Source organism: Heterocephalus glaber, unplaced genomic scaffold, assembly GCF_053883595.1.
Source record: "Heterocephalus glaber isolate CG9 unplaced genomic scaffold, H.glaber_assembly_v1.0 deba00000122, whole genome shotgun sequence".
Taxonomy (NCBI): Eukaryota; Metazoa; Chordata; class Mammalia; order Rodentia; family Bathyergidae; genus Heterocephalus; species Heterocephalus glaber.
Window position 1 is genome coordinate 66,054,966 of NW_028258138.1, and position 14,831 is coordinate 66,069,796.

Below are 14,831 nucleotides of genomic sequence, written 5' to 3' on the forward strand. Positions count from 1 at the left end.
AGATTTACAAATGTAGTAGAGTATGCAATAATGGCAGTAACAGTTACACCACAGGTAGCTGCCACCAGAAAGGATGTTTTATGGTGAATCATTAAATATACTGTATTATAATACATCTTGGCAATGAGGGCTCCTCACTGAGTATTGTACTGCTACCTATTGCAAAAATCAAGTGGTCCTGAAACTTCTCTCCTGATGCACACGATAGAACATATTTATCGGAATGGCAGAGCCTAAGCTTTGTCAACACACATATAAAGAAAAAATCCTTTCTCAAATGCAGAAACCTGCTATAAACATGTCACAGTGTTTTAAAGAAAGCAAATCTATATTTTGGAGAAACATATGATATAGTACAGCAAACATATAGTTTCTGAAGACTATTCTTTCAACCTAAACTTTATAGAGGTTATATTGGCAAAATACTAGGTAATTTGAGGTTTATTCCAAAGGCATTAGAATACTAAGCAGGAATATTAACTTGACCATATTTATATAGAAAAATAAGAGGAAAGTGTCCAATTGGAAAACTAATGAAATATAGAGAAAATATTAGCTGAACTACATTGTGACAGAGGAAATAAGAGAAGGTGAACTGATGAGTAGTTGCTAAGAAAAATAATAAAAACAATGTGTCAAATAAATTGTTGCTGGGATAAAGGGGGTGATGAAGCTAGGATCAAGCCAGATACGGTAGTACATGCCTCTAATTCCAGCATTTAAGAGATTCCAAGTTCAAGGCTGGGCTGGTGTACAGAGCAAGACCCTGTCTCACAAGATGAAAGCAGAAAGGGAGGGAGGGAAGGAGAATGGAGGCAGGGAAAAAGGGAAGGAGGGAAGGAAGGGAGTGAGAAAGGAAGAAAGGAAGAAAAGAGAGAAAAGAAAGCTAAGATCACTCTCACCTTTCTGGGTTGGACAACTTTTATCTCTTACCATGAACATCTCCTGGAAGTAGTCCTGTGGCCTCTCTCCTTTTGATCACTATAGGTGTATGCCTTGATTCATGGGACTTGAGGTTGCCAATTGTCCCATTGGCAAAGACTAAATCAGATCTTCCCTGGCATCTCATGAGAGATATTGGGATAGATTGTAGTCAAGATCCACAAGGAAGATTCCAAAGCCAGTTCTGGATAATCCAAAAGAGCTGCACAACCAAACTTAGCTTTTCCTGTATAGGTAAGCTATATCAGCAACAGTATTGTGAGTTCTGCTATCTTCTTTAATGGCTTGTTTGGCTCCCAAATAAATAAACTCACACTAGTCTTTATAAATTTCATTGTGTCCACTTCAGCAATTTCATGACCACTTTGACATTTTAATATGCTTCTCTCTCTCATATATATATATATAATATATATATAATGTATATATATATGAAGAGTGATCATATATATATATATATACATGTTTTATAAAGTATATATATGTATTTTTTCCCTTGTGTAGAATTCCTCTTTCACTGTCCAATGGCTCATTCCTGAACATGGTAGGTCATTTTCTGTAAGAGAGTAAAATCTTTTCTTGAAATAGCAGTCATGGCAAATATAAAGACTGTGATATACCATTATAGATTCCATATAGCGATAATTAGGCAAATGAGAAAAGCTGTCTCCAAGAAGAATGGACACATGAACAAGCCATGCTAGAGAATCTCTGCCTAACAATACATCATTGTTGTAATGAGAACCAAGATACATCATGTGAAGGCACAAGATCCCGATGAAGAATGTAACTGTATTGTATATCTAAAGTTTACCAATAAACTTAATGAAAAAAAGAGACACTGTAAATTGGGCACCACAAATAGGTATGTGATGTGGTTCAGCACAAGACATAAGTTATTAAGACTAATTCTCTTTGTTGTTGTGTTAGAATGGAAGATAGATCTGGATAAAAAAGAAATTGAGGTTGTTTTCAATCAAGTTAATAATACTCCCCCCAAATCATCACTGTAGGTAGCTAACATATAAAAATAATTATAATAAATATTAATAATGTCAGTTATAACTAACAATGTACTGAGAAATTTTCCAACATATTCTTTTGACATTCTTATAAATTTGATAGTTTCTATTTTTAAATCTGTTTTAAATATGTAAAAACCATATCATTTGGAATAGTGCCAAAACAGTTAAGTAATGAGAATATCAGAAATGAAATGAGTAGTGAGAGAGGGGGGCTTGTATGTCTACAAGCTCTATTAGGTCATGTGCAGAACTTCTGATTAAGACATTGCCTCTTCTCAAACCAAGGCTCCCCAGAGTCCGGAACCACTGAAATCCAAGAGAGTCCCTTAAGATCCAAGAGAGTCCACTCTAATTCCTTCCTCTTCGGGCAGAGAACTCCTGGGGTCTGATGATTCATCTTGATAGGATAGGTATGGGTCCCTGGGATGGTACTAGGGCACTTCCCGACACGCACCAGAATAGCCAACAGAGCCGGCTGTGGAAACTGCCACCGTTTTGAAGATTAATGGTATCAGTTATTGTAACTCCTGAAATTCTAAAGTTTTGGGTTGGGAAAGCCAATAATCATGCAGTTAAATATTGTAATCTTCATTTTCTAAATTAGCCATTAGTTTTAATGATCAGGTTACTGAAAAAGAGTTTGTATTTACTTGGTTAGGCTTTCTGGAAGCACATGTACAGGGAAAGAATATGGGTTTGATCTAAATTAAAGATATTTATAGACAGAAATAGCTGTCAGTATACCTCCTGCACAGGGAAGTATATCCCCACATATAAATACAGTGTCTATGCTTATCTATCTATCTATCTATCTATTCATCTGCCTAGTATATTACATATTGTGTATATATTGTATATCTATCTGGTATAGTATATATATAGTGTATATATATTGTGTGTGTGTATATATATATATATAGTGGATATAATATATATAATGGTATATATTGGTATATTAAAAAACAGCATACCAGTAAGACTCAAACACATAGCATAAGTTATCTTTTCCTGCCTTTTGGAAAGAGAAAATGATAATATTAAAAAGTAAAAACAAATTCTATATGTTTAAGAGCTTTAAATAATGAAAAAAGTAGCACAGCAAAACACTAACAGCATGGTTTCCCATGAGGATGTTCACACAAATTCTAAAATTCATTTCCCTTTCAGGCCTTTGTAGGTGCTCTTCTCTATGGTTAGGACACTCTTTCTTTTATTTTCTTGGGCAGGTCCTCTTCATGGTTAGGGTCCCAGCATAATATCCCCTCAGGGGAACTTTGCCGGCCTTGCAGATTTTGCTATATGGCCCTGTTTTGTGGTCTTATTGAATTCTATATTTTCCTTTATAATGTATGAAAATAATTAAAGCATTATTCAGGCAATTATTAGTTTAATGTTCTCCTGTCCTGTTGAACTATAAGGTCCATTTGTGCGGGGAGCATGTCTATCATATTTCTCATTGTGTCTTTTTTACAGAGTGAGCACACTGTAAATAATTCTGACCAAATGATTGCTTTGTGAAATGGAGATCAAGATTACTCTGAATATAATTCAGTATTGATAACATATTCATAAGCCTTTAAACAAGAAAGACACTGAAAAAATACCTAAGATTTTATTCTCCATGTAAAGAGAAGTGGAAATATTAAAAAATAAAAACTCCAGAAAAATAATTTCTTTACACTTACATATAGATCATGTGGTCTTTTTAAAATATGGACTCATGCTGATTTTAACATGCTAACTCAAATGACTAGATGATAGCTATAATATTTACTTTTAGAATTTGACCAAAGGGACCTTATGAATTCAGTTTAATATTATATGTTTCTCCAAAACCCATGGAACCAGAGTCTATGCTGGGGTGGTGGGGGGTGAGCTATACAATTAAAAGTAAGACACATGAAAGTACAGTGTTATTTGAGTTCAAAGGTAGCATCAGTAAAGAGCTCATACTTGGAAATGAGTTAAAAGGAGAATCTCAAATCAAGAGACTAAAACCTAATGTATACTGAGAAAAATAGAATTTGAGACTTCTTGAGGTCCTCCTGCCTCCTCCCAGAAAATGCTTTCCTACTCCCCCCATCAAAATAGGAAATGTTTTTTAAGTAAGATTTCTATGTTTGGTGTTGATGTCAGATCTGGCTTTTGGCTGTCCAAAGAATTACACAGCACCTCCTGAGTTGTTCTCAATCTAAGGGGCTAAATCCTCAGTCTGCCTTTTGGGTTTTCCAGGTATCAAAAGTCAGAGAGGTTGTGGAAACCTCTGTAGAAACAAAATGCATAGGAGATACTTTCTATAATCTTGAGCAATCATGACACCCCATGAAGCAAACTTGAAGAAGGGATTTTCTCATGAATGTAAGAAGAAATATTTAGAAATGTTAAATGAAGATGGGAGCAGCATTGCTCACAGAAGGGAGATCAAACACTCCATAGAAAATGCATGTTACAGTGCAATTGTCCTCCGGGTGTCATGGGATTATGAAAGTCTAACTTAATTAAAGGAGAAAATAGATCACACTTAATAACCACGTATGTGACACATCATCTTGACTATATAAAGTAACTGGAGAGGAGAAGAGATTAAAAAATTATAAATACAAGAAAGACACACACAAAATGCCTTAAACTGTTCTCCATCGGAGTCAGAGAAGTGTTTTGATTCTGTATGTATATAAAGTTTACCATTGTTTTAATTTCTTTCTTTAAAAACATCTGCAGTATACTTGAAAAAGAAACTTTAAGTGCCAATGGAAAAAAAATAGCCCAACCAAAAATTAAAGAAAGAACTACATTAGGAGATAACATATTCGCCTCATAAAAATACACCATTCATCATTCTTCCCTTTCTTCTTCTTCAAATGACAGCTAATAAGACATTTGTGAACCCTACATAGAATCTTCTCCCTTTCAGCACTTGATGTCCCTGTGGGGTTGGGCTAATTACAGGTACATTTCTTGTGGAAGGCACAATCTTTCTACCATACTGCAGAAGCACAATAAATAATTGAACAAAGCTAGCTGGATTATTTTTTCTCACAGGGCCACAGGTTGCAGGCAGCTTTGCTGTCACATACGGAGCAGGACTCTTCCTTGGGTGTCTCTAAGAAAGGCTTTGTTTGATAGGCTGAAAAGGTTCACACTGTTTCCAAATTTTGAAAGCGATAAAACACACATAAAATCCTGGTGTCCTTTATAGAATAGTAAAGGCAAATACTCTCTCCTGTCACTAGGAACATGATTTTGATCAGCTGGTTGGTTATTTAGGCCAGATGTGAAAGAGATGAAAGAGTAAGCCTGCAAATTAATACTTGTTGTCAGGGAGAAGAGGATTCCATCTTTGATCTACAAATGCATCAGGGAGCTGGTTGCTCATGTGCCCCAAAAGAATTTGGCACACAGAGAGGGCCTAGATAGATGACTGTAGAAAAGTAAAGTTAATGTTTTATCCTGTTCAATATAGTACTCAAAACTAGCACAATCAAGCAAGGCAAAGAAAAAAAGGGATGTGATTAGGAAAGGAAGAAATTAAACTATCCTTTATTCACAGGTGACATGATCCTTTGCATAGAAGACCCGAATAACTCCCCCAAAAGATTTTTAGAACTATTAAACAACTTCAGCCAAGTAGCAGGATACAAAATCAATACAGAAAAATCAATAGCATTTCTGTATACCAACAAGGAATGACTGAGAAAGAAATTAGGTAAACAATCCCATTAATAGTACCTTTAAAAAAATTAAATATTTAGGAATTAACCTAACCAAAGTGAAAGCCTCTATAACAAACACTAGTGTACTCTGAAAAGAGATTGCAGAGGACATCAGAAAATGGAAAGACATCCTCATTCCTGGATAGGTAGAACCAGTATTGTCAAAATAGCCATATAACCGAAAATGATACATAGATTTAATGCAACCCCAATCAAAACACCACCAACATTCTTCACAGAACTAGGAAAAAAAAATCCTAAAATTTACATACAACCAGAAAAGACCAGGAATAGCCAAAGTTATTCTGAGGGATACAAACAAAACAAAAGGCATCACAATGTTAAGCATAAAGCTATATCACAAAGCTACAATGATTAAAAACAGCATGGTACTGGCACAAAAACAAACATGTTGACCATTGGAAGAGAACTAAGGATGCAGAAACAACCCTGGGCACCTTTAGCCATGTGATCTTCAACAAAAGGAACAAAAACATATACTGAAGAAAAGATACCCACATTAACAAGTGGTGCTGGGAAAACTGGTTATCCACCTGGAAAACAATGAACCTAGACCTATCTCTCTGATTTAGTGCTAAAATCAAATAAAATGTATCAAAGACCAGGTATAAAAACAGAAACACTGAATCTGCTGGAAGATAAAATATGTTAAACTCGTGAAGTTATAGGCACTGGCCAGGACTTTTTGAACAGAAACTCAATTGCACAAGAAATAACATCATGAATCAATGAACGAGGTTTTATCAAATTCTACAGCTCCTTGGCTCCAGGAATTTAGCTCAGTGGTGCCACTGCCTGCCTCACAAGAGAGAGGTCCCGAGATCCATCCCTGGTACAGAGAAAAAAAAAATATTCAACAGCTTCTGCATAGCAAAGGAAACAAACAACAGAGCCAAGAGACAACCTAAAAAAATGGGAAAATTTATTTTCTCAGCTAGTCATTGGACAGAGGACTAATATTTAGAATATGTAAAGAATTAAAAAAATTAGACAGCCTAAAATAAAGGGCAGAATCAAAAAAGGGGAAATGGAACAAATAGATACTTCCTGAAGGCAGTAAAAATAAACTCATGAAAAATGTTCAACATCTTTTGTTGTTAGATAAATAAAAATCAAAACAAACTGATATTCCATCTAATTCCAGAAAAATGGCTATTATCAAGGACTCAAAAAAAAAAACCAAAACAAATGTTGGCAAGGTAGTGGGTAAAAAGGAAGACTTCTATATTTTTGGTAAGAATGTAAACTAGTACGACCCCTGTGGAAATCGAATGGAGGTTCCTTAGAAAACTAAAAACAGAAATTCCATTTGACCCAACTATACTTCTGGATATCTTCCAGAAAAAGTTAAAGACATCATATTATAGGGATGCATATATACCCATATTTATAGCAACACAACTCATAATACCTAAATCTTGGTAACAGCCTATATGCCATCAACAGATGAATGGATGAAGAAAATGTGGTATTTATACACAATGGAGTACTACTCAACTATAAAGAAGGATAAATTTGAGTCATTTGTAGGAAAATGAACGCAGTTGGAGACCACAATGCTAAGTGAAATAAATTAGACATGGAAGATTAAATATCATATGGTTTTTCTAATATGAGAAACTCAAAATATAAGTACCATAATTTAAAAAGCACAATAAAAGATACTAGGAAACAGGGAAATCAGTTATGGAGAGATGGGAAGAGGATTTGGGGATTGATAAGTTGGAAAGAAGAGAAGTGAAGGAAAGAAAAAGGATGCAGATGAGATATGTACATGTGCAAATTCCCACAATGAATGTATCTGTATGCATTGTAGACACATACTAAGAGAAAAAAGTAACTTTTTGATATGACTGCAGGAATGTGATGGAGGCTACCCCTAAAGCTCTATGGGGCCTTAGATGAGAACAGCAAATCCTTGCCCCATGTCCTAGGCCATGGTCTGGGGAAAAGGCAGGAAAACTTTTCTCTAGAGGACCAGATAGAAAATATTTTCAACTTTGTGGCTCAAGCCCACAAAGCTTTGCTGTTTTAGAACAAATGCAGCCACAGACAATGCACAAATGAATAAATATGGCCATATTTCAATAAAACTTTATGTACATACATTGAAAATTGAATTTCAGGCATATTCTTGTATGTTAAAAAGTGGAATTCTTCTTTTGATATTTCCCAGCCATTTAGTAATTTAAAAATACTTCTTTTTTTTTGTTCTTTTTTTTTTTTTTGGTACCAAGAATCGAACTTGGGTCCTTCTGCTTGCAAGGCAGGTAGCAGAACCACTGAGCTAAATCCCAGGCTAAAAATAATTCTTGTTTGCAGGCTGTGCACAAATAGGACAGACTGGATCTGGCCCAGAGGCTATCAGTTGCTGATGACTTGTATTGGATTTTAAATAATATATCCAGAAACTTCATAATTAATTATGAAATATAACACAAAATAAATATAATAAGAAAATAAGATAGAAAAGGAGAGTAATGTGTATATGAATTTGATTCCATAAACTCCTATGTAGTTTGCTTAATATCAATTATATTAATGTACAATTTATACATAACAACATATACTTTTACAGATGGGTCATAAATTTAGCTTTATGTTTGCTAATAGTTAATCCAATAAAGGACTTGAGAACATTTATAAAAACTCACTGAAGTAATTTATAAAAAATTAACCATTGCTCAGGAAAAAAGCAGTAGAGATACTGAAAAAATGAGGAATTTCTTCCAAAGGAATTTCAAAATATTGATAGTGTAAAATATCAATAATCTTTAGATAATAGTATTACATTGAACAGAATTATTTTAGATTTCCTTGATAAAGTCTTTAAATAGAAGCTAATAGCTTTTATTCCAAATTGTCAGTAAGTAAGAGCAATTGCAAGTTGGGATAGGAGTTGGCAAGATGGGCTTGGGGATAACATGCCATCTGAGTAGAAAGGACTCTGAAGGTTTATCTTATTGCAGGAGTGAGATATGTGAGATCTGCAGGTTCAGACTTCAGAAAATCCTCTTTAGGGGCTTTTCCATGTGAAGTCTAAACTGAGTCTATGAGGCAATAAGATTAAGATTGATCCCCAAATAAGTAACTCATGCATTGCTTATGTACATTATTAATCAACGATGAGTTGTATGTCTTAATAAAGTTGGGCTTTGAGTGACATTTTCACAGAAAAAATAGTTGCCTCTAATAAGAATATCTGCTTGAATATAAGACCAGATACCAAGGACAGGGCATTAGAAATCAAAATAATTTTGTATGATTCCCAACTACTTTCTTTTTGAGATGTTTCATATTAGGAAACTAACTAGTGAAAAGCAAAGTAAAACAAATTTACAAAAAGTATGTAAATTTAATTCATACAAAACATTTCCCCAAGACACATAACCACCAAATTCACATTTGTTGCCTATTGAAAGTGAAAAAATATGTATGTATGCATATACATGTATATGTATATATACACATACACAGATTCAATGCTATGGCTATAAATTTTAGAAAGATGAACACATTACTAATGCCCATGGGGACTATAAATAAGAACTTTGTTGGAAATTTCCTAGTATTTTCATAAGATACATTCTTGCCCTTCCAATTCCCTGGAATCTTAAAAAGTATGAGGCATCTTGGAAATTGGAGGGTTGCTTACCAGTTGGTGTAAGGTGTCTCCAGGTAATGACAGGTTCAGGGCGGCCATTGGCCATGCAGACCAGGGTCACATTGCTGCCCTCATTCACAGTGACATCCGAGGAGATGTTGGAGATCTTTGGTGGAACTGTAAAGAAAAGCGAATGGAATGTGTAACCAGGTAAATAAAAGCAGGCTTTCAGCACTGGTCCTTGTGACTGAAGGTGACAAATGTGAACTTCTATTACTTAATTTGAAATTTCATGTCATGTAGCCAGGTTTAAGACTCACACTTGTCATCTGTCCACCAAGTCTCTTAGGAGCTTCTAATGCACTACTAGCAGCTAAGGTCCTCTTCAGCTCTGGTTACCTGAGTGCTGTAAGAAGCACCTGGACTCCTACAATGAAAATATCTTAGATATTTTCAGATGAGAATAAATTTTATTTAAAAACCAGAAGCGCATACATTAGTATAAATTAAGAATAGCTTATTATTACTGTTAATTAAATTTATTAACTTATGTATATGAAAAAAGAAGTGTCCAACCTCTCTTTAAATGCCAGAGAAAGAAAAAGTGTTATTTAGTATAGATTGCATCATTGTTAGTAATATAAAGTACTTACTTGGCCATATATGGAATTCCTGGGTTAGTCACTACAATGGAAAGCCTCTAAACATGGTCTTTGCTTGTGACAGGCCAGATGATCTACTTTAGAATGTGAGCACTGAATTAATAAGGCCTATGTTGGACCAGAGATTTAGCTCAGTGGTTCTGCCATGGGCCTCATAAGCACAAGGTCTCGAGTTTGATCCCCAGGTACCAAAAAATAAAAATAAAAATAAAAAATAAAAAATAAGGCCTATGTTAAGACAAGTAGATATTGCAAAAGTACTACACTACTATTATTCTCAATACTACTATCATCACCATTACTAACAATTTAATAATAGCTAACTTTAATGAAACAATTACTGTATCTGAGGGTTGGTGTAAAGTACTTTATAAGTATCATCTCAGCTTCTTATAACAAAGACATGATATTCTATGAGGATTTTATTTACTGGTAGGAGTCTGAGGTATAGATGGAGCCAGATGAGAAGCAGAAAAAGAATTCCAATCGAGCTGCCTCCAGGACCCATGCTCTTAAACGCTTCCCAAACGAAATTTCATCTTCACAATCCAGGCTACCAGATGGCAGAAAATGACAGAAATTACTTTTTGGTGATGTGAAAAATGAGTCCCCAAGGGCAAGCTGTACTGCCGTCTGACTTCCTTCATTAGTGTTCAGGGTGGCAACATTAGATCCCACATTGGTAGGCTTAAGTGGGAAGTGAATTACTCACAAATTTCATCACAGAGGTTATGCACTGATTACAAATAGGAAGGCTTGGAGTCAGTTGTGATTTTCCTTTTACTCAGTTGCTTATGCTATCCCTGAGAAAGTTTGAGTCCAGGAGAGGAGGACAAGAAGGCATGAAGGAGCTCGATAATAAAAGAATCTTATTTTTCTCATTTTTCCTTCCCATTACAAACTCTCCATTCCTGCCTAACAAGAACAAAGTTATCTGCTTATAGAGACAACTGCCTGACAGTCATATGATCCCTACAAATTGTTTTAGGTGATATTGATGGTACTTGGGCCACTGACCAGTTCAATGTCACGAGAAGGAAGTGGGTGGGGGCTAAAATCTCTCAGGATTTCAGCATTCTTTGTACACATTTTATAGGGCCTTTGGGTAGAAACTGGTGATTTTAGGCCCAATGCCAGTACCAGGGTATAGCTGATTTCTATTATTTAGCATTCTCTATTTATAGAGTATCTACTCTGCCTTTTAGATATTGGATATAATGGTCATTTTCTTGTATTCATATATTGACTTGCAAATGTTCTCCTAGACTTTTTAACCTGTTTTGTACTGAAATATTTAATCTGTTGATCATACCTCTTTTTTTCTAGTCCTTTCTTTTCCTGGTTTTTAGGACAACAGACTCAATTTCTTCTCCTCTTACCCTTCTGGACAGCCTCTCCAATTTAACTTTTGGGATCATTTTACCCTGTTCCTTAAATATCTGTATTTAAGGTCTTGATCACTGTCCTCTTACTTTATCTAAATGTGTGCATTCATTAAATGATCTTACTTACTTTGCAGCTTCAGAAGCTAAGACCCTGTTATCTATGAGTTCCACATCAGTATTTCCAGCCCAGATTTTTCTTGCCACCTTCATCCCTATATTTCCAGTTGACTATTCTTTACCTCCATCAGATGCCTCACAGATACTCCGATGTCTCTTCTCTCCGTCTTTCCATGAAACACTTGCACACTTGCATTTTGATTAGCTTGAATAGTCCATTATGTAAAGAGTTGCCGGAGCAACAAAAATAACACAAACCCCCAAAATAAATAATATAAGGGATCATCCTTAACTGCTCTCCTTCATTGTTTTCATTTGACCCTGAAGTTTTGTGGCTTATCCCTTTTAAATTCCTTTATTACTCCCAGGAAGCCTTGTTTCAGACATAGACATTTCCATTTTTTAAAATCTGAATTGTCACAAGAAAATTAAAACAGAATTTCTTGCCTCTACTCTTCCTCTTCTTGGGCTCAGCACCTTACATCCACCACATGACAATCATTTTTTTCTAAATTATGTATTTGAGCATAGTATCCCTTGATTAATCTAATTTCCCTCAAGCTTTGAAATCTAAGCTTCTTAATAAGGTTTAATGGGTCATTCATGATTAGCTTTTGCTATTCTCTCCAACTTAATTTCTTCCTCCTTTTGCACTGAAACATCCAACTCAGAAGTCAGATCAAACAAGATTTGGTTCTGAGAATGTGCTCTATTCATGTCACACATGGCCATTTGACTCTGGTTTTTGTACCTATGTGAAATGTTCTTCTTTCAGCTCTTCATGTGGTTAGCCCCTTCTCCCTTCATGTTTTAGACACTCATCTTGTCCTCTTACTTTCTGCCAGGACAACTTTTCCGTCACTTCCCACCTCCATGGCTACCTGTTTCTGATGTCAAGTGTGGTAAACTGTCCCTCCTGTATTTTCACCGTAGGCCCCTTATTGTTCCATGCTGTATACTGAATCACAATCGCTGTGTTACCTGTGCCCTTCACTAAGTTCTAAAGGCAAGCAATAGAGCCTTTGTTTCCCTGACCACTAAATCATAATGCAAGGTTCACAAAAAGCTGAGTAGAGTCATCTCCAGAGAATGTCAATCTATATCAGGTAACTATTATTTTATGCTTCTTTATTGTTCAGAAATAATAATTAGATTGATACTTATCTTTCAAGTGGAAATTGGCTAAAAATTACTGGAGAAAAATCTGATTCCCATACTATAAATAAATTTCAGGTGATTTAGAGTTCTGATAATAGCAAAAAATTCAAAGGAAAAGAAGAAACATATATACATATTGAACTGATCTTATAGAAAAGGATAATTCATGCACAAAAGCAATGAAAGAAATCATGAAATGTTAACAGATATAACAACAATGAAAGTTTAAGCTTCTGCAAAATAAAAATAATCACAAACAAAATTAGGAGCCAAAGAATAAATTGGGGAAGCTGGAACATGACAGGCAAAGTTCAGTTCCTTACCATATAAGTAGCTCTCATTAGCCACAAAGTAAAATAAAACCATCCAGACTAATTGGAGAAATCACTGAAACTGAGAAGTTTGAAAACATTAAATAAGTAGTTCGCGGCCTTGCATGTAGGAAAACATAATAAATCATCTAGTATACTATGAATAGAGATATTCTAGAAAAAACCCAACTTCTCAAGAGTATTATGATGACCCAAGAATTGAGCATAAATCGATATTACAGTGTTTGAAAAATAAACAACTTACACTTCCTGATACAAGTAAGTTCATCATGTTAAACATTATTTCCTAGATAGTCATCCTTAGTAAGAATGAAAATAATGTGAAAATACTATTTGTGTCATGTTCACAGAAAGGACTATTGTTCTTCATTAGTTTCTGCAACCTGGATGACCTAAGAGGCATAACTTCTATGCTTTTCAAGACGAGGTTTTTATTTTCTCTTTGATTCTATGAGCTATTCTATATTGATCCAACAAATCACCCTTTTAACTCAAATTAGTCAATTTTTGTTGCCTAAACCAAAGAATCTTAACTCTTGAAAGTTGGGAAGCAGTCATAGGGTGAAAATTTGAAGAGAGACCTGTACATAGATGTAAATTGTTGTTTACTTTGTCTACATACCTCTTTGGCTCCCACAAAACTAATTTAATTGCATATTTATCATTGCTTCTTAAGTGTCAGTACACACTGCTTTAAAAATAACCTTAGGCCTGCAAAATCATCTAATTCCTGCTGTGAGTAGTTTAATGCCTTTATTGTTTCTCCCTAACTGACCAACTAACAGAAGGAAACCAATCAATATTCCAGAGTAGGAAAGAAAAGTGGTCAGTTGGCTCATTTCCTTAACCTCAAATAATTAGCAGTTATAACGTATACAATTCAAAATGCCATTCATAATGGTACAAATTAGTAACCAATCAGACTCACTAGTTATTACTCATTCAAAGTCGGGACAAGGTGTATTTGTTTAGTGTGTGTGGTAATGATAAGGGGTTAAAAAACACTCTAAACTCCTTAAATTTTCTAACTTTTCTTGAATAGAGTGAGAGAAGCTTAAGCTGCCATTTACACATGTGGCAGGCTCTGGTGTAGTACAGCATGTCTATATAAGACTTGGGTTCTGAAAGCTTGGCTTGGTGGAACATCCCTGTAATCCCAGCACTCAGCAGCCACAGCAGGGGGAAAAATCACAGGTTCAAGCCCAGCATGGGCAATTTAGAAACCTAGAGAGACCTTTTCTGAAAAAATAAAAAAGGCCTGGGAATGTAGCTTAGTGCAAACTCCCTAGCTTCAGTCCTTAGTACCACAACAAATAAATAGATAAATAAATAAACAAAGTTCTAAAATACACAGTATATTTATTCAGCAGTGCTTGACTTTTAATAAACACTATCCCAGGAGTCAATGATAGGAATAAAATATATAATATAACACATAAATGCCATCTTGTGAAACAGCAAACATCTATCCAGCTTGGCATTTTGGTTCTATAAATGCCACTAAAGCGTGTTTTAGTGCACAGTGTGGAAGTTTCCAGGATGGATGATGGGATTGGAGACTGCAGCACAGTGTAGTAGATTGAGCACCAGATTTGACCCTGCCCTGCTACTAGCTCCCAATGCAGCAAAATACTCTCTGATATTTGCTTTTGTTATCCCCATCCTAAGGCACATTGTGAATGCTTAAGCAATTTCAAATGAGCAAATTATTTAAATTTTCCTGAGTCTCAGTTTCCTCATCCAGAGATTGAGGTAATACAAAAGGTTAATGTTAGATAATATTACAGGAGTGAAATTATAGTCAAATAAATTGATGATGCATGTGAACTCCATCTGTAAACTCTAAGAAGTTTTACAAATGTATGTATTATT

The 14,831-nt window shown here is 35.1% G+C and overlaps 1 protein-coding gene across 5 annotated transcripts in view; it reads right to left on the bottom strand.

Moving 5' to 3' along the window:
* Window positions 1-14,831, bottom strand: part of Lsamp (limbic system associated membrane protein) — a 2,156,433-nt gene that overhangs the window by 240,281 nt on the left and 1,901,321 nt on the right. For all 5 annotated transcript variants that reach the window (XM_087208915.1, XM_004835679.4, XM_004835678.4 and 2 more), the window contains one exon: window positions 9,357-9,482. In XM_087208915.1, coding sequence (XP_087065041.1) covers window positions 9,357-9,482 — 126 coding nt within the window. The remainder of the gene's footprint in view (window positions 1-9,356; window positions 9,483-14,831) is intronic.